We start from the raw sequence: 23,292 nt of genomic DNA, 5'->3' as shown, positions 1-23,292 counted from the left end.
CCTATGAAGAGATTACTGGACAATAGCCCGAGAGTAAGTTGAATAGATCTTTTTCTGATGATGACCTTCAGACAAATCAGATGGTGTCATACCAAAAGCACACAAGTGCTATTCCTCCAAGATGATTCCAGTAGGAAAGGTGTAGGCACAAGCATATAAGGTTCTCATTCTTGATACCTCTGAGATCATTCAAACTAGGTGGACTGCATCTTCTTCAAGCAATCCTCCCCTAATATTTCTTTGCAGTGATTGTTTGCTAAATCATTAGGGAACTTGAGGCCAAGTTTATTTTCTTTTGCTGTGGAATAAAGATATGTGTGTATATACATATATATATATATGTATGTGTGTGTGTGAGATTCATATATAAGATACATATGTATATAAACAATCAAGATAGGTGAAAGACAGGGCCTTTCAAAGGCCAAGGGATACACAGGCTACTTCCATACTTTTAAGTTTCCAGTAAATATAATAAAAGTGAAGAAATGGCAAAACCAGAGTTACCAAAACTTGTGGTATAAATTGGATTTATGTGTTTAGTAAAGTAATGCTTTGAATCCATGCATGAAGCAATAACTGTGTAAAACTCATTTGGTGATAACATCCAAAATGAATATTAGGCCTGATATGATTTGGATGTGTGACCCCTGCGAATTTCATTTTGAAATGTGATCTGCGATGCTGATGGTGGGGCCAGGTGGGAGGTATTAAATCATGGGGGTAGATCCCTCATGAATAGCTTAGCACCACTCCCTTGGTGATGAGTGAGTTCTCGTGCAGTTAGTTCACTCAAGATCTGGTTATTTAAGAGTCTGGGACCTCCCCCTGCTCTCTCTTGCTCCCTCTTGCCTTGTGGTATGCTGGCTCCCCCTTTGCCTTCTATTATGACTAAAAAGCTTCCTGAGGCCCTCACCAGAAGCTGAACTGATGTTGGTGCCATGCCTGTACAGCCTGCAGAACTGTCAGCTGAAATAAACCTCTTTTCTTTATGAATTACCCAGTCTCAGATATTCCTCTGTAGCAATTCTTTTTAGCTGTGTCCCCAGTCAAATCTCATCTTGAATTGTAGTTCCCATAATCCCCATGTGTCATGGGAAAGACCTGGTAGGAGGTAATTGAATCATGGGGGCAGCTACCTCCATGCTGCTGTTCTCATGATAGTGAGTGCATTCCCATGAGATCTGATGGTTTTATAAGGGGCTTTTCCCCCTTTTGCTTGGCACTTCTCCTTGCTGCCACCATGTGAAGAAGGACGTGTTTGCTCTTCCTTCTGCCATGATTGTAAGTTTCCTGAGGCCTCCTCAGCCATGCCGAACTCTAAGTCAATTAAACTTTTCTTTACAAATTACCCAGTCTTGGGTGTGTCTTTATTAGCACCATGAGAACAGACTAATACACAACCCAAACAGATTAACACAAAGCCTTTCTTCATTGTGAAGCTCAGACTCTCCCCTAGCATTGGTCTGATGAAAGTTAAGGGGCCAGACCATTCAGCCTCTACTCAGCAGACAACAACACACGTGTGGAAGCTGATACAAGCATTGTTTTACTCTATTTCAAAAATTGTCTTTACTTTATTTCAAATGAGTGCCTAAAACACCAGATTCTTATAGTCTGTATATTACTAACTAAGTAGCTCTAGTCTTGGCTAGATTTCCTACATGCCTACGATAAAAACATTGATACATACCTAATTTTAAGCACTGTTATTCTTGATTTTAGCAAGCAAATGTGTAAGTGTCTTTTCTTGTGTGGGTTTTGAGTTTTATAACCCAGTTTAAAGAGGGTGGATGTCTATTTAAAAAATATCTTCAGGTTCAAAATCTCCTGTATCTTCCCTTGCCTTTCTTCCTGGCAATGATTAGCTAACAAGGCCAGTGTCTGTTCTGGTCATGTCTAGCTCAAGAAAATGAAATTACATCATCTGAGTATAAAGGAATGCTTGTCCTTTGTTAATTCTTCTCTGGTGTTTTCTTGTCTATTTCACCCCCAAAGTCACAGGGCAAAGGGGCAGGAGAGAAAACAGATACACAGAAGGACTGCTTCTCATCACAGCTCAGCATCCAACTCCATCCTCCATTTCATACAAACAAACACACTGTGAGTTCTATCTCGGAGCAGAAACACTCTACACATTCCCAACCTGTTTGCAGTTTCCTTATTTTGATTCTTTCCTGCAGTATCAGAGGAAAAGAGACTGCCTTTTCTCTGAACTCATTTACAGCATTCCCCTTTGCCTCTCCTGTGGCCTCACAACACAACCTTGGAATATACTTAAAAGAGAAACTAAAATTGTGATGCAATACCAAAAGTGCTGTTTAAAGAATATGGAATGTGTTAAAGGAAGAAAATAGTTTTTGTGAGTCAACTTGTTGCTAGCAGAGCAGACAGCCCTGTCAATAGGCCAGTACATTGATCTGTTTGGAAATATAAAGTTTAAAGGTGAGTTGAAGACTGCTGCCCAGGGGAGAAAAAGTAACTCAGATCTCTGAGTGGAATCTGTGAGTAAATAGATGAGGAGGAGAGATGAGAAAGGAGAGAAGAGAAGCAGAGTTTGAAGCAGTGAATGAAACACACCATACATGGTATCTCATATATGGTGGGGTATTTCAAAGGACTTCTACAAATAAGGATGACTAATGCTCAATTTTGTTTATTTTCTTTCTTCTTTTTCTTTTCCTATGATCAGTTGATAGGATTAAGGCTCAGTTTTAAATTGATCTATTGCCACCATGTAATTCCCATTTCTCTTTGTAAACTTTTAGTTATGTCTACATAAAGGCTTTTTGAAAGTGAAATTTTTGTTTGTTTGTTTGTTTCTTTTGGGGTTTTATGGAAATCAAATAAAGGGAACCAAATTTCCCATCACGGTACTGGCAGGGCTGGTACATGGGTCTGCTGTGATGAGCCAGGTACTTGACTGAACTGAGTCAGTGAAATGAGAAGCTCTGAGCCAAAGTGACATTAATATCATAACTCCCTTGGGAAGTTCCCCCAAATTAGGGGAAGGCGTTGAACTTTCCGGAAGTTGTAGAATGAAGATTTGAGCCAGCCCTTTCTGGATCTAAAAAGGCAAGGAGAACCCAGCTGAGATCTGAGCTATACATACCTATGTGTGATCCTGCTTTCTCTTCCCTATTAGACCTGAGTCAAAAGGGACCCTCACTTTTGCAGAATCTCTATAGGCAACTTCCCTCATAGGTCCAGGATGGATAAGAGAGTACATGCATCTTGAGGAAGAAGATGTCAGAGACTGTGCCTTTGGGGTTGGAGGAGGGGAGAGGGCACTGGAGAAATGACTGGCAAATTTACCTTCACACACTGTAAGCAAAAGGTAGCTGCTTGTTTTCTCTGAGCACAACATCCCAGAATATAATTATTATATTTTTACTTATTCATTTACTTAACAGCTGTGTGAGACATAATTTACATATCGTAAAATTCATCTATTTAAAGCACAAAATCCAATGGTCTTCAGCAGATTTACAAAGTTGAGCAAGCATCTCCACTATCTAATTTTAGAAAAATGTTGTCATTCCAAAAGAAACCCAATGTACGTTAGCAGTTACTCCCCATTCCCTCTGCCCTAACTGATCTAGGCAATACTAATATATTTTCTGTCTCTGTGAATTTGTATATTTTAGATATTGTATATAAATGGAATCATACAATATGTGAGTTTTTGTGCCTGGCTTTTCTCACTTAGCATAACGTGTTCAAGGTTCATCCATGTTGTATCTTGTATCAGTACGTCATTCCTCTTTATGACTCAATAATGTTCCATGGTATGGATATATCACATTTTGTTTATCCATTTGCCAGTTGATGAACATTTGGGTTGTTTCCTCTTTTTGGCTGTTATGGATGATACTGCTGTGCATAGTAGGATGTGTGTTTACGTGGATGTATGTTTTTATTTCTCTTGGGTAGATACCCAGGAGTGGAATTCCTGGGTCATATGGTAAAAAACATAATTATTTTTTAATAAATGACTGCCTTTCTATTCTTCCCATTTTTTTTTAACTGACAGCTTTTCCATTCCTCCCTAGGATCAGAGGGTCTCTGTTCTCACTTGGCAAATGACCCAAAGAAGAGCCATTAAACGGAGTGGCAAAAAGGGCAGGCCTGCCCTGGGACTGGGTAGGAAATAAATTGCAAGAGCATGAATATCCTCCTTTTCTCCCCTTCAAGGAAGCCAGGACATCTGCTGCCTGCTCATGATCACTGAGCATGCAGCCTCCTGCTGGAGTGCCAGCAATTGGACGAATTTTCCTGGGCTCCCTGCCACAGAGATAACTTGTTCCAGCCTCTTATTTACACCTCCATCTGGCACCCCAGTGGGGGATCTAGCACGCCTAAAAGTCAGCTGTGCCACAGAGGACAGGCGTGCTCTGGTGCAGGCCAGCCACACACCTTGAATGATGTGGCGGAGGGGTGCTAACGAGGTCAGATGTCTGCCTGCCTGGAAGGTTGGGTCTTCCAGCTGCCCGATCTTCTTCTAACTTAGGAAACATGGGTGCAAGGCCTTATCTCCTTATTTATCTTCCCTCCTTCATTCCTTTTTACACTTTCGACAAATAATATTGCCATTTTCTTTATTTTCCTCAAACCTGCTTCTACTTCTCTCCATCTTTTCTGAATGTAAGTTATACTCACCTTCGGTTTATGTAACAGGGGATGAAGTCTTTCTTTGTTTATAGCTCCTCACTGCCTTCTACAGGGGTGCTCTTCTTGGATGCGGTTATACAACCTCTGAGATGAACTCAGGGTCCAGCTTCATTTTCCACATAATAAATGGAGAAATCTTTTGAGGATGGAAGTGGGATGGAAGATTCCAGATGAAGGACACGGGAGATAATGAGATAGAATACTGTGGGAGCAAAAGTTTTGAAAGGACTTCCCTTTGGTGACAGAGAGGGAGAGAAGAATGTGGAGAATGTGGAAAGGAGAAAGACATAGTGACAATGATCATCACAGGACATGTTATTTATGTGGTACTTACCTTTGCTAGGTATATGCTTAACGCTTTGATTCATTATTCAACCTAATCCTCCAACAATGTTGTAGGGTAATTTTTATTTTTTTTTTTTTGTTGAGGAGGAAACTGAGGTTCAAAAAGGTTAGAGAACTTTTCCAAAGTAACCCAGCCTAAAAGCTCTGGGCTGGAATTTGAAACAAATTTGATCTGACTTCAAAGTCCACATTCCTAATAACTAAATTATATTGACACTCCAAGAAGGTTTATAGCTGAACCTTCTGAAGGGCAGAGAGTTGAATTTGTAGGTGACTGGATTAATAACCTGGGAAGCGGAGTGGCTCCATTCTTCATTTTGTGTGACAGCAGGTGGCACTGAGGTGGCCACTGACTGGCCTGCCACCCGCACACGCTGCTGGCTGCTTGCCCCTTGCCAGTCTGGGACTTTTAGCCAGGCTTCCAGGAAAGTGTAGTTCTGGATTTGGTCAGGCTGGCATTCTTCATTCCTAAAGGGTGCTGAAGTGGGATGCAGGAAATCCAAATAGCTGGAGGAAAAGAGGCAGGATATTAGAACTACCCGTTTCTTCCATACATACCAGCATTCTGAAGATTTCTAGGTAAGAGTGAATAAATAATCCATACCAACAGCACTTCTCAACAGAAAACATTTCTTCTTCTTCTTCTTCTTCTTCTTCTTCTTCTTTTCTTCTTCTTCTTCTTCTTCTTCTTTCTTCTTCTTCTTTTCTTCTTTTTTTTGAGATGCAATCTCGCTCTGTCGCCCATCCTGGAGTGCAGTGGCCTATCTCCGCTCACTGCAACCTCTGCCTCCCGGGTTCAAGCGATTCTCCTGCCTCAGCCTGCCGAGTAGCTAGAACTACAGGCGCCCCCGCCAACACACCCAGCTAATTTTTGCATTTTTAGTAGAGATGGGTTTTCACTATATTGGCCAGGCTGATCCACCCGCCTTGGCCTCCCAAAGTGCTGGGATTACAGGCGTGAGCCACAGTACCTGGCCTGAAAACATTTTATCTTCTAGTCTATATTTATTATATTACTGTTTATAATTATTTTCTTTTTTCTAGAGTAACCATATATCTCAAAAACATGCAATTTGGGCAGCAAAGACCACAGAATATCATAGCTAGAAGAGACCCCCATTTTGCTGTATAGATGAGAGTTCAAAGCCCTGGGTGGCTTAAGAGTCATAGATCTGTGTTTCAGTCCTTACCCTGCTGCTTACTAATGGTGGGATCTTGGGGAAGATACCAGATCATCTCCCTCCTTTCCAAAACAATGCCTACACTGCTGAGGTAGTGGAGATTAAATGGCACATTCTAGAGCCCAGAAGAGTCTCCCTAACAGTACGTGCTCAACTAATGGGAATACGCTCCAGTGGGCAATGTCATCAAGGCAAAGCTAGGGCCAAAACCTTGTTTTCTGATTCTCAAACTTGCGTGTGCATGCGTATGTGTGTGTGTGTGTGCACACACAGGCATCAGCTGTGTAATGCTCGCTGTATAATGTTTTACACTTATGTAAGTCTTCGTAGTTTTCAGAGAACTCATTTAGATGATATCGTTTGATCACCAACAACATAGTAAAATTAGGCAGTAGTGATATTATCAGGCCACTTTACACATTAGAGAAGGGAGGCTGGGAGAAGCTGACTTTGTTCAGCCCCATGGCCAGTCAACAGCAGAACTGGACTCAGCACCCAGATACCTCATGCCTCCTTATCTAGAGATTTTTCCACCCTAGCACAAGCCCATCTCACTTTAATGCCAAAGAGTTTTATGAAAGTTTTATGAAAGAGTTTCTGAAAAGTTGTTATAAGGAAGAGTGAAATAAATACTGTGCTGGGGTCATAAATGACCTAGGTAATTAACAACCTGATTAGATAGGGGAAAACTGAACTTTGAGATGATTGAGCAAATAGCAAAGAGAAAACACTGACAAGGCAATTAACAACCCAATTCAAAGACATATGGGGAAATGGGGGGTTGGTGGACACTTCAGACCACTGTGTAACTCTTTCCTGCCAGCTAAATACTCGTCACTGAGTGTGAAATTATTTCCTGTTCACTCTGCCTCTGCAACATCCTAACTGCATGTCCATATTTCCTCAGACAAGGAAATCCTCCAGTTCTTCAACATACTTCAAGCATCAGCTTTACTCTTTAGTCTCAAAGGGGTATTTTTAAGCCCCACAATTTGGATACTATTGAATTTACTTACCCTGGATACTTGAATATAAAAGGCACTCTAGTGTTCCTAGAATACACAGAGTTCAGATTTCTTAGTGATGAAGAGCATCTAAAAAAATTACCACAAGGAAATGAAATGGGACCCATGACCCTTTCATTCTCATATCTGCTGCACCCCAGTGGCTGTTGCTCCTGGACTTCATGGTGGTGCTTTAAAACTATTTATACCATCAGATTTGGAGCATCTTAAAAACCTACCCATCTCTCTCACAAACTGACATCTAATACTCTGATTCTATGAACAGACTAAAAAACCACTGGAGTGTACATTTTAAGTGAGTGAATTGTAACTGTGTGAATTCTATCTCAATAAAACCATGAAAGAACTGAAAGCAGAGTCTAAATAAAGATATTTGTACACCCATGTTCATAGCAGCATTATTCACAATAGCTAAAAGGTAGAAGCAACCCAAGTGTCCATCAACAGACAAATGGATAAACAAAATGCAGCATGCAATGGAATATTATTCAGCTTTAAAAAGGAAGGAAATTCTGACACATACTACAACATGGATGAAACTTGAGGACATTGTACCAAGTGAAATAAGCCAGACACAAAAAGACAACAACCCTATGATTTCACTTACATGAGGTACATAGTGTAGTCAAATTGATAGAGACAGAAAGCAGAATGGTGGTTGCTAGGGGGTGGTGGGGAGGATGAATGGAGAGTTGTTGTTTAATGGTATAGAGTTTTAATTTTGCAAGATGGAAAGAGTTCTGAAGATTGGTTGCCCACCAATGTGAACACACTTAATGCTACTAATCTGAACACTTAAAAATGGCTAAGATGGTGAATTTTGTGTTATGTGTGTTGTACCAGAATTTGCTCAAAGTAGGGAGGCTGTGATTCTTGTGTACCACTGCAAGGCACTACAGCCTGCATTCCTGTGAAATTCCAAATGAGCAATGATAGAAGAGTTTTCAGAACCTAGTATAGTTTTAGAAAAAGGAATGTTCATACTCTACTTATTATTTATTTCAAAGTTCTCTGGGATGAGAATTACAAGCCAGTTACTCTAGACTTTTCTGAGATTGATACTAATATACACCCATATTGATACTCATATATCTATTGATTCATTTATTCCACAAAAGTTGATTGGGTGTCTAATGCATTCTAGGCATGGTGCTGGATAATGAGGAAACATTGGTAAGACATTACTACCCCCTACCCCCGTAGGTCTTACAGTCTGACAGATTGAATCAATTGACTTGGCCTTGTAAAAAAATCTCGAATATTTGGGCTTTTCATAGGACTTTTCTTTCATGTTACTTCACACAGTCATCCATGAATGCTGCAGTAACAACAGCAACAACAACAACAACAATCTCTTGGTGTTTTTATGTACATTCTTGTATTTGGTTTGTTTTATTTGATTCTCAACTTCAGTCTTCTCTTCCTTTTAGAATGCAGGTTTCTTGAGAATAGGCCAGTCTTACTCACCTCGTATCCCCAAAAAGTCTCCATAGCTAACAAAATGCCTTATGCACATAACAGCAAAACACTTTTGAGAATCATGCTGAGAAAACATAGCTCCATCTCTAGACCAAAGTAATAACTACTGATTTCGGGGTCCTGAAACTATTCCAACCACCAAAGCAGATTGCAATATGTTAAGGAAATATCTGTACCACAGTTTGGAAAATATATTTTAAAATGCCAATCGTGATTCTTCCAGTTGCATTGTGTAATGTGGTCTCTTTTTATGAAAGTTCTTTCTCTGTAATATTGCTAATTCTACAGTAAGTGTAGCTCTATAATATGTGAGATTTATTTGCATGTAGAAGTTTGCTTATGACTCAGACCTCATGTTATGCATTAATAACACATTTATCTCATGGCCTGTGGATTGATTTATATAGATACCACATTCAAACCAGAAGAAATATCTAGAGTTGGGCAGGGAGTAGAGAATAAGCAAGGCTGTTCTTGGAAGTATTGACTGTAATTATCATGAATAGTATTGTTGTTATATTGCCTATTTTAAGATCCTGCAATCAAAGGCCTCTAAACCAGAGTTATGCATTCAGATCTAGCTATTTAATGAAAACCTATTCTGTACAAAGCGCCACTCATCTATTATTTCATTCATGCTTCATAATACATTTCTGACAGAGGCATTCCTAGTTCATTTTACAGATGGGGAAACTGTGGACTAAGGTTGAAGAACTTCTCAGTGTTTCACAACCTCCAAGTCCAATGCTGTTTCCACATATAATACTCAATTTTGAACATTTTATTGTGTTAGGAGACTTAAAAAAAGAAAACTAAAAACAAAAACCCTGCAAGCAGTGTATGTTGGTCAAGAGTTGCTGTTTCTCTAAAGCCCAGTAAGCCCTTAGCTTTGTTTTCCTGAACTTTGAGTGTCGGTTGCACATCAAGCCCCAGTGGTGGGCAAACGCTGATGCTACAAGAACAGCAGCAAGTGGCAGCACTCAGGGCAGGAGTACTCATGCTGTTCTGACATTCCTAGCCAGGCTGTTGTTCACGTGGAGCCATGCCCAGCTCACCAAGGACACCTACGTCTGCCGACACAAGTCATTCCTCCCTGATTAATGAAGGTTTAATGTCCAAGGTTATAAACTGCTGAGAAGGCAATAGGGAAGGAGCTAATTTATGAGTCTGCAGTTACCAAAATGTAAGTAGCTCTGCTTTAGATCACTGTCTTGGAATGAGACAGACTCTCCAGCTACCTGTACTGTGACTCTAGACAAGTTACTTGCCCTCTCCAAACCAGAGTTTTGTTATGCATAAAATGGGGGTAATAAGCCTTTCTTCAGAGAGGCGCTGATATTGGAGATAATTTATGAAAAGAACCAGGTACATCATAGACTTTCAAAAAAAGGATAGCTATTATTGTTGTACAACAAGAATAATTAGTACTAGTAGCATCTCTCAGCAGGTAGAATGTTTTAGCTATGGTTCTGACTACCCCAGCCCCGACTCCCAACAACTTTCATTACACCTACTCTCTTCTTTCATCACCATCCACCTCTTGTTCCTCCATTCTCCTTTACCAAAAATCACAGAGGATGAAACCTCACATAGCCCCAAAGCTGGTCACATTGGTCTGACAAATCTGGTAGCAAGTGCTTCAATGAGCCCAGTTGAAGATGGGGAAGCCAGGAAATGTGCCATCAGTAAGTGGAGTCAAGGGAGCTGATAGGACCTTTCCCTGGTCTATCCCTTTACTATCCTCAGGACAGGGCTTGGTGGGAACTTCCCTAGCCAAATGAGCCCCAATATTGTGTTTCAAATGCTTCAATTTCCTTCAATATTCACATTCAATGATGAATACTTACCATTCTCAGAAGCGGACTAAACCAAAACTCTTTTTAGATCACCTAGTTCTGTTTGTTTTTTCCTTCATTTTGTTGACATTTCACCTTTTCATCCATAAATTCTGGTGTTACACTCTGCACAATCAAGCATCTTGGTTTTGTTTTCCATTTTATGAATTATTCCAGAGGAACATGTTCATGAGAATTTACCCTTTTTTGTAATTATGGTCATTGCATCACTTTTAGATTTCCCTCATTTATTTGCCTCATTCATCATTTGCCTCTGGAAGCATATAACATTTTTATTTACCTTTTCTGGAATTAAATTTGGGTTTCATACTTAGGAAAAAGCCCTGCAGAATGAATCCATACCCAGACAGTACCATATTTAGGGGTGCTGATGGCTTAGTTCAATCACTTTGAGTTTAATTCTAGTTTTTAACCAAATTTGAAGACAAAAGTACAAAGATTGAAAGAGAACGGGAATAAAAAACAATGATTTCTGGCATTAAATACATCAGAAAGTCCAGCTAGGTTTTGGAGGACTGGAAAAGATGGGAGAGACAATGATTTTTAAAAACAGAATGTTTTGAATTTTATTTCCGATTTGGACAAAATTCACACATGGGAAATTCAAGGATTCAGAATCAATTTCTTTTATTGAAAGATTATTTAAATTTAACTATAAATTATACAATAAATTGTTGGAATTGACTACTAATGATAAACTGAAGATAAATAATGAAAATATAGCATTGATTACCTAATTTGGAAATAATTCTTGAATGCCTACTGCGTACAGACACTATACAAACTCACTTAATGTTCCTGTGAAATCGAGATCCCACTTTACAGAGAAGAAAATAACGGCTCAGATACATAAAAAACAAAACCAAAAACCCGTCACCAAGTTCATGTGTTTTGTAAGTGTTACAGCTACGCTAACATTCTTCCTGGTATCATTTAAAGGACCCTAGAGCTTCGTCATTGACTAGCTGTATGACTTAGGGGAACCTCCTTATCTTCCTTGCCTTAGTTTCCTCATCTGTAAAATGGGGGGTCTGGATTAGGAACTCCACGGTCTAAAGACATTCCTTGCAGCTTTAACATTCTATGAGCATAAGGAGTATATGGGCATGATTTTAAGGACTGGTTGTTTATGAGCCAATCAGAGGTGTTGAATAAACACCTCCCTACTAGGTCAAGGTAGAAAGGGGAGGGCAAACATTGGAAAAAAAAAAAAAAAACATGATGAGAAGTCTATAAAAATTGTGTGCTACCAAAGATCTGTCTTATTTGGCAGCTGCTGCCTCACCCACAGCTTTTGATATCTAGGAGGACCCTTCTCTCCCAAACTGTAAGTAAAAAAGCTTCCTTTGTATACCTGGACAGCACCAGTGAATAAGGGGTTAGTAACAGTACTAAGCTTATAGAAGAGAAGATTGGTTTGCCTTTGTTTTCAGGAAAAACTTGATGGTGGCTGAAAACATGATGGCTCTGCTTGGAGGGAAATGCTTGTTTTCCTCTCTCTAAGTATAAATGCTCATTCACACCTTTCCTGGCTTTTTGAGAGGTGGCAAAATGCCCAAGATTGATTGCCAGTTACATATGTTACCTGAATGAGGCCCTTATGAGCCTCTGATCTAAGAAAAACAACTTGAACTCTCCTATCGTTAGGTTCTAATCAGTTTTTTGAGATTCCTGTTCATTTCAACTCTCAACTCTCTTTTCATAACAACTGCTTATTTTAGTGATTTATTTACATATCTACTGCCTTATGTCATTTTCTACATTCTCTTCCCACACCTACTGGTACTGACACTGAAGTTTCTTTGTCACAGAAACAAACCCTTGGCGTGTTTTGCCCTTTGCCTTCACCCACTGCTCAAATGAGGAAATGCGACAGGGTTGGAAACTTCACAGAGCATAGTCGTCATTTGATTATGAATTTCCAAACCCGTCATGTTTGACACTTTCTAGAACATTTCCTGCTGGCCCCAGACACTGTGAAGACCCTACAGCTTAAGATAGTAGGAATCAAAAGGTTGTGTATTTTGATACATTTGCTCTACTATCTGAAAAATAGGCATTGTGAGAATATGTTGCCTTTTTAAAAAATAACTTCTCTTTAAATAGTTACCGAGGTCTCCATTAGACAATTTGGATGCACCAGAGCTTGAACTCTGCTGCCCTGCTATTCATCACTTTAGCTAAGGCACATCTGGGTAGCACCCAGGCCCAGGTTAGAGCCAGAGATGCTGGGGCAGGGAATGGGGAAATGCTGAATATCTGAGAGGTCCTTGGGCTTCAGTCCAAGTTTAGAGGAAAGAGCACCATTCAGGACTCATTCTGGGCTGCTCCACATGTGTTAAAGGGCACTGGAAATCAGGCTGTCCTAGGGCTGCCCTAGATCATCCCACTGTACTTGTCACTGGGACATTGGGGTGGATAATAATGAAGCTATGGGCATCTTTAAGCATCATATACAAAAGTGCTGCATGCAGTGCCTAGAAATCATGGGCTTTCAATAAATAAGCCTCCTCATATTTGCCTTAAAAATCCATTTGTCTTGTACATAGAGAAGCAAATGAACTTTCGGGTGCCTTCTATTTCTCCAGGAATTAAATATCCATGTTACAAATAATTATGTTTTCACAGAACGTCTTCAAGGAATGCAGAAAGAACCATACCATAGGATTCTACCTGCTATTTTGCTGAAGGATTAGAAATAGAATTCTAAGTCATAAGCCAATAGGACATAACTTGCAATCCTAGAACATCACAACTTAGAAGGCACATCAGACATAGTCTCTCTAGCTTTAGTTTCCTCATCTCTAAAGTGACTGGGTTGATGCAAGTATCTTTGAGGTCATTTGTAGCTCTGTTTTTCTGTGGCTACCTTCTGTTGTTAATACAACTTTCCTCCAGATTTATATACATACTTGTTACACATATGTAATAAAGTGTGTGATAAAGAATGTATAAAATGAAATGCGGCCGGGTGCAGTGGTTCACGCCTGTAATCCCAGCACTTTGCGAGGCCAAGGTGGGAGGATCGCATGAACTCAGGAGTTCAAGACAAGCCTGGGCAACATAGCAAGACTTTGTTTATACCAAAAATAAAAAAAAAAATAGCTGGGCATGGTGGCAGGCGCCTGTAGTTTCAGCTGCTTGGTGTCTGAGGTGGGAAGATCACTTGAGCCCAGGAGGACGAGGCTTCAGTGAGTCATGATTGTGCCAATGCACTCCAGGCTAGGCAACAGAGCAAGACCCTGACTCAGAAAACAAAAAAGAAAGAAAGAAAAAGAAAAGAAATGTGAGAATCTGTCCACCCTACCCCATTCTTCAGAGGTAACTCCAGAGTTGTTACTCTGTTTATATAGACACAAAAACAGTATGGGTATATATCATTTTTTAATTAAAAAATAGGAGGATAGTATATATTGCATACTTCTCTGAAACTTGTTTTTCATTTAATAATATAATGTGAACAACTTTCCATCACACTGAAAAAAGTTGGCTTGAGATCTGAGAGAGCAGAGGCTTAGGAGTACAGAAATCCTTCTGTGTCATTACCCATCCCAGGCTGGCCTCCTGCCTCCCTGTGGTGAACATTGGCCTGTGACCCTGTTTTATGATTAACAGAGAGGTGACATTTGTGCTAACGTGGTACAGACCTTTAATCCCGCTGTAGAAGTTTAACTCCCTGTAAACAGTATTAGTTTGAATTGACCTTTTCACTGTTATTCTGGTTGAGTCAGCATACCCAGATTGAAGAAAATAGTTTGGAAATAGGCAGTAAACAGAGAAATGGAGGTCCCGTAGGTAATTTTTTTCATTAAAAAAAGAGAATTAGTAATACATTGCATTTTATAGTGCTTTGTAAAGCATCTTCATGTTTATCATGCAATTTAGCAAATATATTTAGAGCAACTACAATGAGCAGGGTGCTCACAGATGGCATTTGAGTCACCTGGCAAAGAGACAACCATAACAGTTATTATCACCATTTAATCCATAGTAAACTGAGACTCAGGAAGCTGCCTGACTTGTCTGAGGTTCCAGCTAGATTAGGCAGAGCTGGTTCTTAAACCTAGGTCTGTCTGATCTACTAGCAGCAAACCTCTACATAAATGTGTCAGATGTTTATGAATAAGTAATGTCCATGGTGTAATCACCCACAGCCTAAGGTACTCTGGGGTGTCATCAAGGACATTAGGAGTCATCCAAAGGCCATTTTTTTTCATCAAGCTCACTCTTTCCCTTGAATGGAAAGGAGTACTACCCCTTATCTCAACTTGATGCCTTATTAGCTACTTGTCCTTGGATAAATAATTTACACTCTCTTATATTCTTTCCCAATCTATTAAATGGGAGGGAAAAAGAGCCCAACCACTTTCTGGGATTATTTTGAAGAAAAATTATATACTGCATGTAAAGCCATTAGCAGACTGCTTGACAATACATGATCACTTGTTGTTATTATTATTATTGGGCTGATTTTCCCTTTTGTTTCATTAAGAAAACATCTTTCTTTTTTGGTAATTGTCAACTCCTTTGTGCAAATGCCTAAACTGAGAGAGAAAGTTTGCACCTTGCTCTGAAGATCACCCCCACGTTGGCTTTTTTCAGCATGATGATCTGGAGGCCAGGTCCAAAGCTAAAAATCTTTGACTCCAATATTACAGCTAATATATAAACAGGGCAAACATGCTCTGCTGGTGGCTGGGACGTAATGGGCCTTGGAAGGTCATCTTCTCTAGAAATTGTTGCCCACTAGCTTGTCCTATTACCCCAGTAACAGCATTGCAGTTTCATTCTTTTGGGGTAAGACAAGAACCTCTGTTGAAATGGAGAGGCAACAATGAGGTCATCAGTTATACCTTCTCATGAATTAGCTCAGTGGCCACTGACTTTTTATATCAAGGGACAGAGTACTGACAGCCTACCCTGAAGGGATGCAGAAAATGTGGAGAAATATATTTGTCATGAGGATAGGACTGGATAGGGACTCTGCTTCCTCCTAGCTGGGACCTTGAACAAGTCAGTTAGCTTCTCTACATCTTAGCTTGCTCATTAATTAATGAAGATAATACCTGCTATAATTACCTCATTGCCAGTGGATCAAATGAGACCTGAGGTGTCCCTGGACTTCCAGGAAGTAATATGTAGACATGGAGCATCCACCCTGTGCTGAGTGTATTGGAGGGAGAGAAGATTAGAGAAAGGAGGAGACCCCGGCATTGGATAGGAAGCTACCCAAGATAATGTTCATTACCATTTTTTCTTTGGTATCCCAACCTATGCAAAAAGCACTCTTTGTAACACCCAAAGTGAGGGCTCTTTGAGCTTGCATTTTCAAGATTAACCCAAAGTGGCAGCCGAACAGGGGCAACGATCTCCTTCGGAGCACCACCACTGTGGAGGCTGCTTGGTTAGGGGGTTTTCAAGCCAGAGTCTCCCCTTGCTAAAGCAGTGAAGCTGGAGCAGGGACTGCCATACAACTTTAGCATCCTCATAGATAGTGAGAAACCTGAGCCCAAAGGCACTTAGGAAACATCCTCTCTAGAGGGTTGAATATAAGGAAAAGGAAACTTGCACCCAACCCTCTGTAGCCCGAGGCCAAGTGGAAGTTAGCTTTAAGACTATGTATAGATTTCTCCTTTCAAGTTTGTTGCCTGGAGAATAATCTGTTGGAAATACAGACTAACAGAGCAAAGTGGACGATAACTGCAGAGGTCAAGAGTGTCATTGTCCTGGCCTCAAGCCATTAAGGAAACCCAGTGGCACCAGGAGTCCACAGAATACAGAGACAGTCCATTACTGCAGTCCCCTCTATTAGTCATATTTTAGTGGGTCACTAATTAGCTGGTTCAGTGTTTTGATTAGTGATTCCAAAGGTCTGCTGGAAAGTATTCTGTCTAGGATCACCACTAACATTCAGTAACCCACCTTCATTCATTGCAGCTAATTGCAACTAATAAATGATGGGGAAAAAACACACCTCATTTGTTTATCCACCTGGGGAAATGGGTCAGAGGTGTCACAGAGGTCTGCACAGCATGTCTGCACCCCCAACTGTCTTGATCATGCATCCATCTGAGCCACCCATGGTTCTGTGCACAACTCTCGCCCACTCTTTTCCAGACCTGTCACCATGGCCCACCGATTTCCAGCCCTCACCCAGGAGCAGAAGAAGGAGCTCTCAGAAATTGCCCAGAGCATTGTTGCCAATGGAAAGGGGATCCTGGCTGCAGATGAATCTGTAGGTGAGTGTAAAAAGCAGTCCCATCATATAACAACATATTATTTTTTCTACACTTAGCAAAAACAACTTGATAATCATATTCTTTATGGAAGTAAAGGTTTACGTACACAGGAGTGGGAGCAGAAGACTCAGTAAGCATAGAGCTTTTGAGTTCTGTAAGTAGTAGGCACATTCCTGAAAGCCAAGGAAAGAGGCTCAAGCCCTTCATTTTAAGCCAGGGGTCTTCTGAATCCAGCCTTGTAGTAAGGCCAGAAACTTAGTAACTAGCATAAGGTCAGATACACAGGCATCTGCTACTAGTGAGAAGTCAGTTTAAAGTCAGTTTAAATTCAGTTGAGTCAGGAAGGGCAGGAAAGTATCTGCATCTGGAATAGGGCAGGGCTTATGGATGGGAGAACCTCAGGATGGCACAAGGGAGAGCTGTGGCAGAGTTGCACAGCCTGCCATAAAATGACAGAACCCTGAGAATCAAGAGCATGCCCCATCCCTCCTGCATGTACATCCAGCGAGACTGAGGACTGGATCAGGGAGGCTACAGAGGCCTGAGGGCCTTCCATATCCACCTGGACCTGATGGTGGCTTCCACCCTGACCTCTACATGCCCAGCCCACACACTCTCTAACCAGTCACCTGATAGCAACCAGGGTCTTCTCCCTGGAACACAAAAAATTGAGGCAGGAGCTTTGACTATCTGAAAAAACAAAGGGAGTCTTGCTTTCCACCGTGGTGAGGGTCTCTGAGATGATGTGGAGAAGGGTGACAGGAAAGCCCTGGCTTGCTCCTTATGCTGCCCTTGGCCCTCCCACCATAGGTACCATGGGGAACCGCCTGCAGAGGATCAAGGTGGAAAACACCGAAGAGAATCGCCGGCAGTTCCGAGAAATCCTCTTCTCTGTGGACAGTTCCATCAACCAGAGCATCGGGGGTGTGATCCTTTTCCACGAGACCCTCTACCAGAAGGACAGCCAGGGAAAGCTGTTCAGAAACATCCTCAAGGAAAAGGGGATCGTGGTGGGAATCAAGGTGAACACCTCCATTCACACCTCACCTCTGCTTTGTCCTAGGCAAACTCCAAGCACACTGGCAAGGACGGGGCCAACACTCTAAACATTCTCCTCATCATATTTCTCTTCTCACCCTTTTCCATCGTCATCTTCCCACAGAGAACAAGACCCTCTTCTAGAGTTTTCCTCCAATGCCGTCTTCTTTCACTCAAATTTTCTACACGTTCTTAATCTCTTTGCATCTCAATCTCATTTCTTAAAATGGGAATCTACCTCATGATGTTCTTACAGGGATGAAATGACTAAAAGTTTCTAGGCTGGACGTGGTTGCTTACGGCTATAATCCTAGCACTTTGGAAGGCAAAGGCAAGAGGATCGCTTGAGCTCAGGAGTTTGAGACCAGACTGAGCAACACAGCGAGACCTTGTCTCTACTAAAAATAAAAAAAAAATTAGCCAGGTGTGTTGGTGCATGCCTGTAGTCCCAGTTACTCAGGAAGCTGAGGTGGAAAGATTGATCACCTGAGCCCTGGAGGTCGAAGCTGGAGTGAGCTATGGTCATACCACTGCACTCCAGCCTGGATGACACTGTCTCAAAAAAAAGAGTGAGACTCTGTCTCAAAAAAAAAAAAAAAAAAAAAAAAAAGAAAAGAAAAAGTTTATATTGCAAAATTATTCAGTTAATGGTAACTATTATAATTATTGAAGCATTTACTATTCTATCTTACAACTAGGTCTTCCAATAGTGCATAAACTTCTCAAAAGTGAAAACTAGTATCCATTGAATAGGAGTTTTTACCATTCCAAGAATTCATTTAATTCTCTTAACCTCTGGTAGTAGTCTCAATTATTACCCTTATTTAGAGATGAAGTGAGAAAACTGAACTACGAAGAGTAATACAACTTGCCCACACAGCAAGGCAAGGTCAGAGCCAGTTTAGGCTAATTCTTGAGCTCGTGACTTTTGCCTTTGCTATGTACAGAGTAGAGGATGTATCCTTAATTCTCTTTACCTCCTGTACTAACACAATACCTGGTGTATGCAGGTGCTCAATAAATGTTAGGGTAGACACTCTCACAGTGTACCTTCCAGGTAACTTCCCTTCTGCTATGGACTGAACTGGGTCCCTCGCACTGATACACTTTAGTAATTCAACTCCTTGATCTGTAAAAGATGCAAACTGTTAGTTAGTTCCAAGAGTTCTGCTTGTGTTTTCCTGACATCTGACACCTGTTAATTATTTGTATCCACAGTTAGACCAAGGAGGTGCTCCTCTTGCAGGAACAAACAAAGAAACCACCATTCAAGGTAAGGATATTGGCCACTGAGATGAATCATGCCAGTATAAGCTAGAAATGAAGGCAAGTAAAGACGGAAGCAAGGGAAAACAAAACACAACTATTACACTGGTCTTAGAGCCACACATACCTGGTTTTCAATACCAGCTCCTTCATTTAACAACTGTGACCTTGGGCCAGTCACTGAAATATTGTGAGCCTCAGTTCTCCTATCTCGAAATGGGGATTTCTCGAAATGTTGTGGGGATTAACTTAGACAATGTACATAAGGTTCTTACCACAGTACCTTGGACAAAGAAGATTAAACTGTGCACTTGGAAGTATTATTTTTAGAAAAAAATTAGCAGCAGTAGAGTGGAAAGTCCCCACACTTTGAGGTCAGACACACCTGGGTTTGAATCCTGGTTCTATCACATGCTACCTAGATAATTTTGCAAGGTACTTCTGCCCAAGTAGACAAGCATTAACTCACAACATTGGGTTAGCTAAGCAGAATTTGAATCCCAGCTCTGTCACTCTTGAGCAATTCAAACTTGGTAAAGTCACTTAACCATTAGGAGCCTCAGTTTCCACTTTTGTAAAATGAGTATCATATTAACTATTGGTTTCTTCTATTCTATATATGGAGTAGATTGTATGTATGTCAAAACACTATTTATTAAATCTAGGTCTTCTGGTTCAGTGTTGTGATTAATGCTGATATGCTTGGCTGTTTTCAATCCTCAAGCTCGGTGGATTGAAAGCTAAGCAAAGGGAGAACTCCTTCCCTTTATTAGAAGCCCCATGGATCAGGTACAAAGGTACAAAGAAGCCTTTCTCTCTTTTGTGACTTGCAGGGCTTGATGGCCTCTCAGAGCGCTGTGCTCAGTACAAGAAAGATGGTGTTGACTTTGGGAAGTGGCGTGCTGTGCTGAGGATTGCCGACCAGTGTCCATCCAGCCTCGCTATCCAGGAAAACGCCAATGCCCTGGCTCGCTACGCAAGCATCTGTCAGCAGGTGCTCTGTCTTCCCCTTGGGCTGAAAGAGAGTAGGCTAGAGCTTTCTTCAGAGCTTTTCTTTTCAATTATACTATAACTACAAATGGATCTCCTTTTCCCTCACCGGTATATCCTAGTGGCATTTTTCACAACTTTTGCTACAGCCAACTGTGGTAGGGAAAGATTTGGTCCCACAAGCCAGTAGGAGTCCAACTAAGCTATGCGTTCAAAGGATAATGCCATCAACTGCTGCCCTGTCAAAGCTCCATAAGCTGTCTTTTAAGTGATCAGGCTTTTGAGGCCAGGGAACTTGGTTGTCTATACTCCGTAACATCTAAGACATGATCCTCTTAGATTCCTAGCTGAAGAGTGACAGCTCTGACCGAGTTCCAATCCAAATAATTCCTTGGAGGATGGTGACCAGATGCTAAAGTTTCCAACACATACTAAAATGTCTCTGGGTCCGAGTTAAGTTTGATTTTCTTCTGTGAGTACTATGTTGGGGTTACTAGAGTTGTGGACAGCTGGAGATTCCCAATTAGAACTCTAAACACTGCTTGAATTTCTTCATTAACCCAACTTAGAGACATCTTTCTTAATGATTTATGCTTAGATGCCCTAAAAAGGCAGTAGCTAGGTTCTGAGGCAGCTAGAATAATCTCTAGAAAGAAATACAGTAATTAGGGGTTTGTATTTATTTTTTACCTCATTCTGAAAAATTCTACTGCCTTTAAGTCATCTATGTAGTATTTCTCCATAATGGCTTCAATTTATACCAATTGCAACTGTTGGATCTCCTTCTAAGGAAAGGATAACAGGGATAACAGTGAGCACAGCTTCACTTTTGCTTCCTTGATTTTCATTTTTAGAACGGACTGGTACCTATTGTTGAACCAGAGGTAATTCCTGATGGAGATCATGACCTGGAACACTGCCAGTATGTTACTGAGAAGGTAAGTTTTAAATATGAAGGCCCCAATTCTAGTTGAAAAATCTTAGCTTTAGGTAACAGCTGTTACTTAACATATAACAGCTGTTATATCTGAAGTAGCCTTTAGGATGGATAGCATTGAGAAGGTAGGGAGGTGCTCAACAGCCCTTCACCTTTTTGGCACATGGTATGCTCCATACAGAAAAAGCACAGGAGTTGCAGTACCAAGACTTGGGTTGGAGAATCCGCTTTTCCACTTGTGGGATCTTGGGCAAGTCATATTATCTCTTTTGACTTCAATTCAATTACATGTACACAAAGAAATTTTAAAATAAGACATGTGGCTCAAATGAGAAGATGTAATTAGAAAGTACTTTATTCCATCTGACTTTCTAAATTAGCCACAGTAGATCTGAAAGAGGGTGGTTCTATTCATACACTGTGAGAAAGTAGGAGTCATAATGTCACCTGACCTTAGTTTCTCTACTTGGAAAATTATGTGGACTGAAATGCAATATAAAAGCACTTCCACTTCTAAAATGTATGCTTCTATGACTACTCAGCTTCTGTAAACATGGACAGTGGAGGCCTGTTTAGATGACCCCAAATAGCTAAAGCAATGCAGTCTCAATAAGGAATGACATTGACCAAGGGAGTAACGGAAAGAAAGGAATGAAGGGCTTCTAGGAAGCAGAGCCATGCCTGTCATTCATGCAGTGAATGAGAAGCTAGATTAGGGGTGATGAAGACAGGCCAGTTTGGTTGTGCTCAGTGGCTCTGGATTGCAACACATTGGTCTAATGAGGCCTGGAGGTTGGTTCAGAAACTTTTGCCAAGCAACAAATGATAATTCCTTCATCCTGCCTCCCTGCAGTGTAAATGTGCCAAAGTCAGGTGACTCTATGACTAGCTTTGAGTTTCACCTGGTGGGACCTCTTGTCCTTCAGGTCCTGGCTGCTGTCTACAAGGCCCTGAATGACCATCATGTTTACCTGGAGGGCACCCTGCTAAAGCCCAACATGGTGACTGCTGGACATGCCTGCACCAAGAAGTATACTCCAGAACAAGTGGCTATGGCCACCGTAACAGCTCTCCACCGTACTGTTCCTGCAGCTGTTCCTGGTAAGGCCTTCTTTCTTCTCTAACTCAAGGTCTTAGCCCTTATTCTTTGGAGAGCCACAAGCTTTGTGTTTGTCCAGAAATCTGCTTCTATTCATGAAACAAACCTCTGTTATCTCATAGGCAGCCAGCCCTTCTCCTCCCACTTCAGAATACCAAGCATCCCAAGTCTGCCCAAATGCCCACAATCCATGTATTTCTTCAACATTTCACTGCCTTCCTTAAGTATTTAAAGCACTTATCTCTAGCCCAACTGGCTTCAGCAAAAGCAAACTGATTTCTCAGTTTGCTTTAAGGCAAATTAAGCAGAGAAAAGACTGAGACATTACTTTTCTGGTAGGTTCATTGCTTGCTTTCTCAAGCAGGGTACATAAGGTGGGACTAATAGAGTGAAATGGCTTCTCTCCTACCAGGCATCTGCTTTTTGTCTGGTGGCATGAGTGAAGAGGATGCCACTCTCAACCTCAATGCTATCAACCTTTGCCCTCTACCAAAGCCCTGGAAACTAAGTTTCTCTTATGGACGGGCCCTGCAGGCCAGTGCACTGGCTGCCTGGGGTGGCAAGGCTGCAAACAAGGAGGCAACCCAGGAGGCTTTTATGAAGCGGGCCGTGGTAAGATGCTGCCACCTCTTATTTACTTGATGATGTTCACATTCGGGGCTTGACTTTCCAACACGGAGAAGCATTGTTTTCTTTGGGCCAAGAAGGTATCTACAGATAGCGTCTTATTAGGCATTTGAAAATGTGGCAGTAGAGGTCAGTATGAGGATTGAGGCTAGAGAGAATTTTGAATTATCCACACTAGGAGTATAGTTGATGACAGGAGACTGAAGGACAATTTCAACAGAAACACTTCAGAGGGAAGGAGATAAGAGGACCAAGAACTGAATCTAGGATACTTTTTATTTTGGGAAGATGAAGAAGAGAAGAAGCAACCAAGAAAAGCAGTGATTATATTGTAGGGTGAACCAAGCATTCTGGGAATAAAGAGTGAAGAATTTCTTTCTTTCATGTTTGTTTGTTTTGAGATGGAGTGTTACTCTGTCACCCAGGCTGGAGTACAGTGGCACAATCTCGGCTCACTGCAACCTCCAACTCCTGGATTCAAGCAATTCTTCTGCCTCAGCCTCCCAAGTAGCTGGGACTAGAGGCATGCGCAACCATAC

General features: G+C 41.2%; 1 protein-coding gene across 6 annotated transcripts in view; it reads left to right on the top strand.

Moving 5' to 3' along the window:
- Positions 1 to 23,292, top strand: part of ALDOB (aldolase, fructose-bisphosphate B) — a 52,704-nt gene that overhangs the window by 24,461 nt on the left and 4,951 nt on the right. For 4 of the 6 annotated variants that reach the window (XM_032164703.2, XM_032164704.2, XM_032164702.2 and 1 more), the window contains exons 3-9: positions 16,675 to 16,796; positions 17,607 to 17,818; positions 19,053 to 19,107; positions 19,934 to 20,094; positions 20,945 to 21,028; positions 21,954 to 22,128; positions 22,539 to 22,738. In XM_032164703.2, coding sequence (XP_032020594.1) covers positions 16,675 to 16,796; positions 17,607 to 17,818; positions 19,053 to 19,107; positions 19,934 to 20,094; positions 20,945 to 21,028; positions 21,954 to 22,128; positions 22,539 to 22,738 — 1,009 coding nt within the window. Of the gene's footprint in view, positions 1 to 4,052; positions 4,144 to 12,075; positions 13,396 to 16,674; positions 16,797 to 17,606; positions 17,819 to 19,052; positions 19,108 to 19,933; positions 20,095 to 20,944; positions 21,029 to 21,953; positions 22,129 to 22,538; positions 22,739 to 23,292 lie in introns of those variants that run through there. The other 2 variants (XM_032164706.2, XM_032164705.2) reach the window with 2 other exon arrangements.

The sequence above is a fragment of the Hylobates moloch genome, unplaced genomic scaffold (genome assembly GCF_009828535.3).
Source record: "Hylobates moloch isolate HMO894 unplaced genomic scaffold, HMol_V3 SCAFFOLD_10, whole genome shotgun sequence".
In the NCBI taxonomy this organism is placed as follows: Eukaryota; Metazoa; Chordata; class Mammalia; order Primates; family Hylobatidae; genus Hylobates; species Hylobates moloch.
The sequence above is the reverse complement of the archived record's forward strand: the minus strand, read 5'-3'. Positions and strand labels throughout refer to the sequence as shown.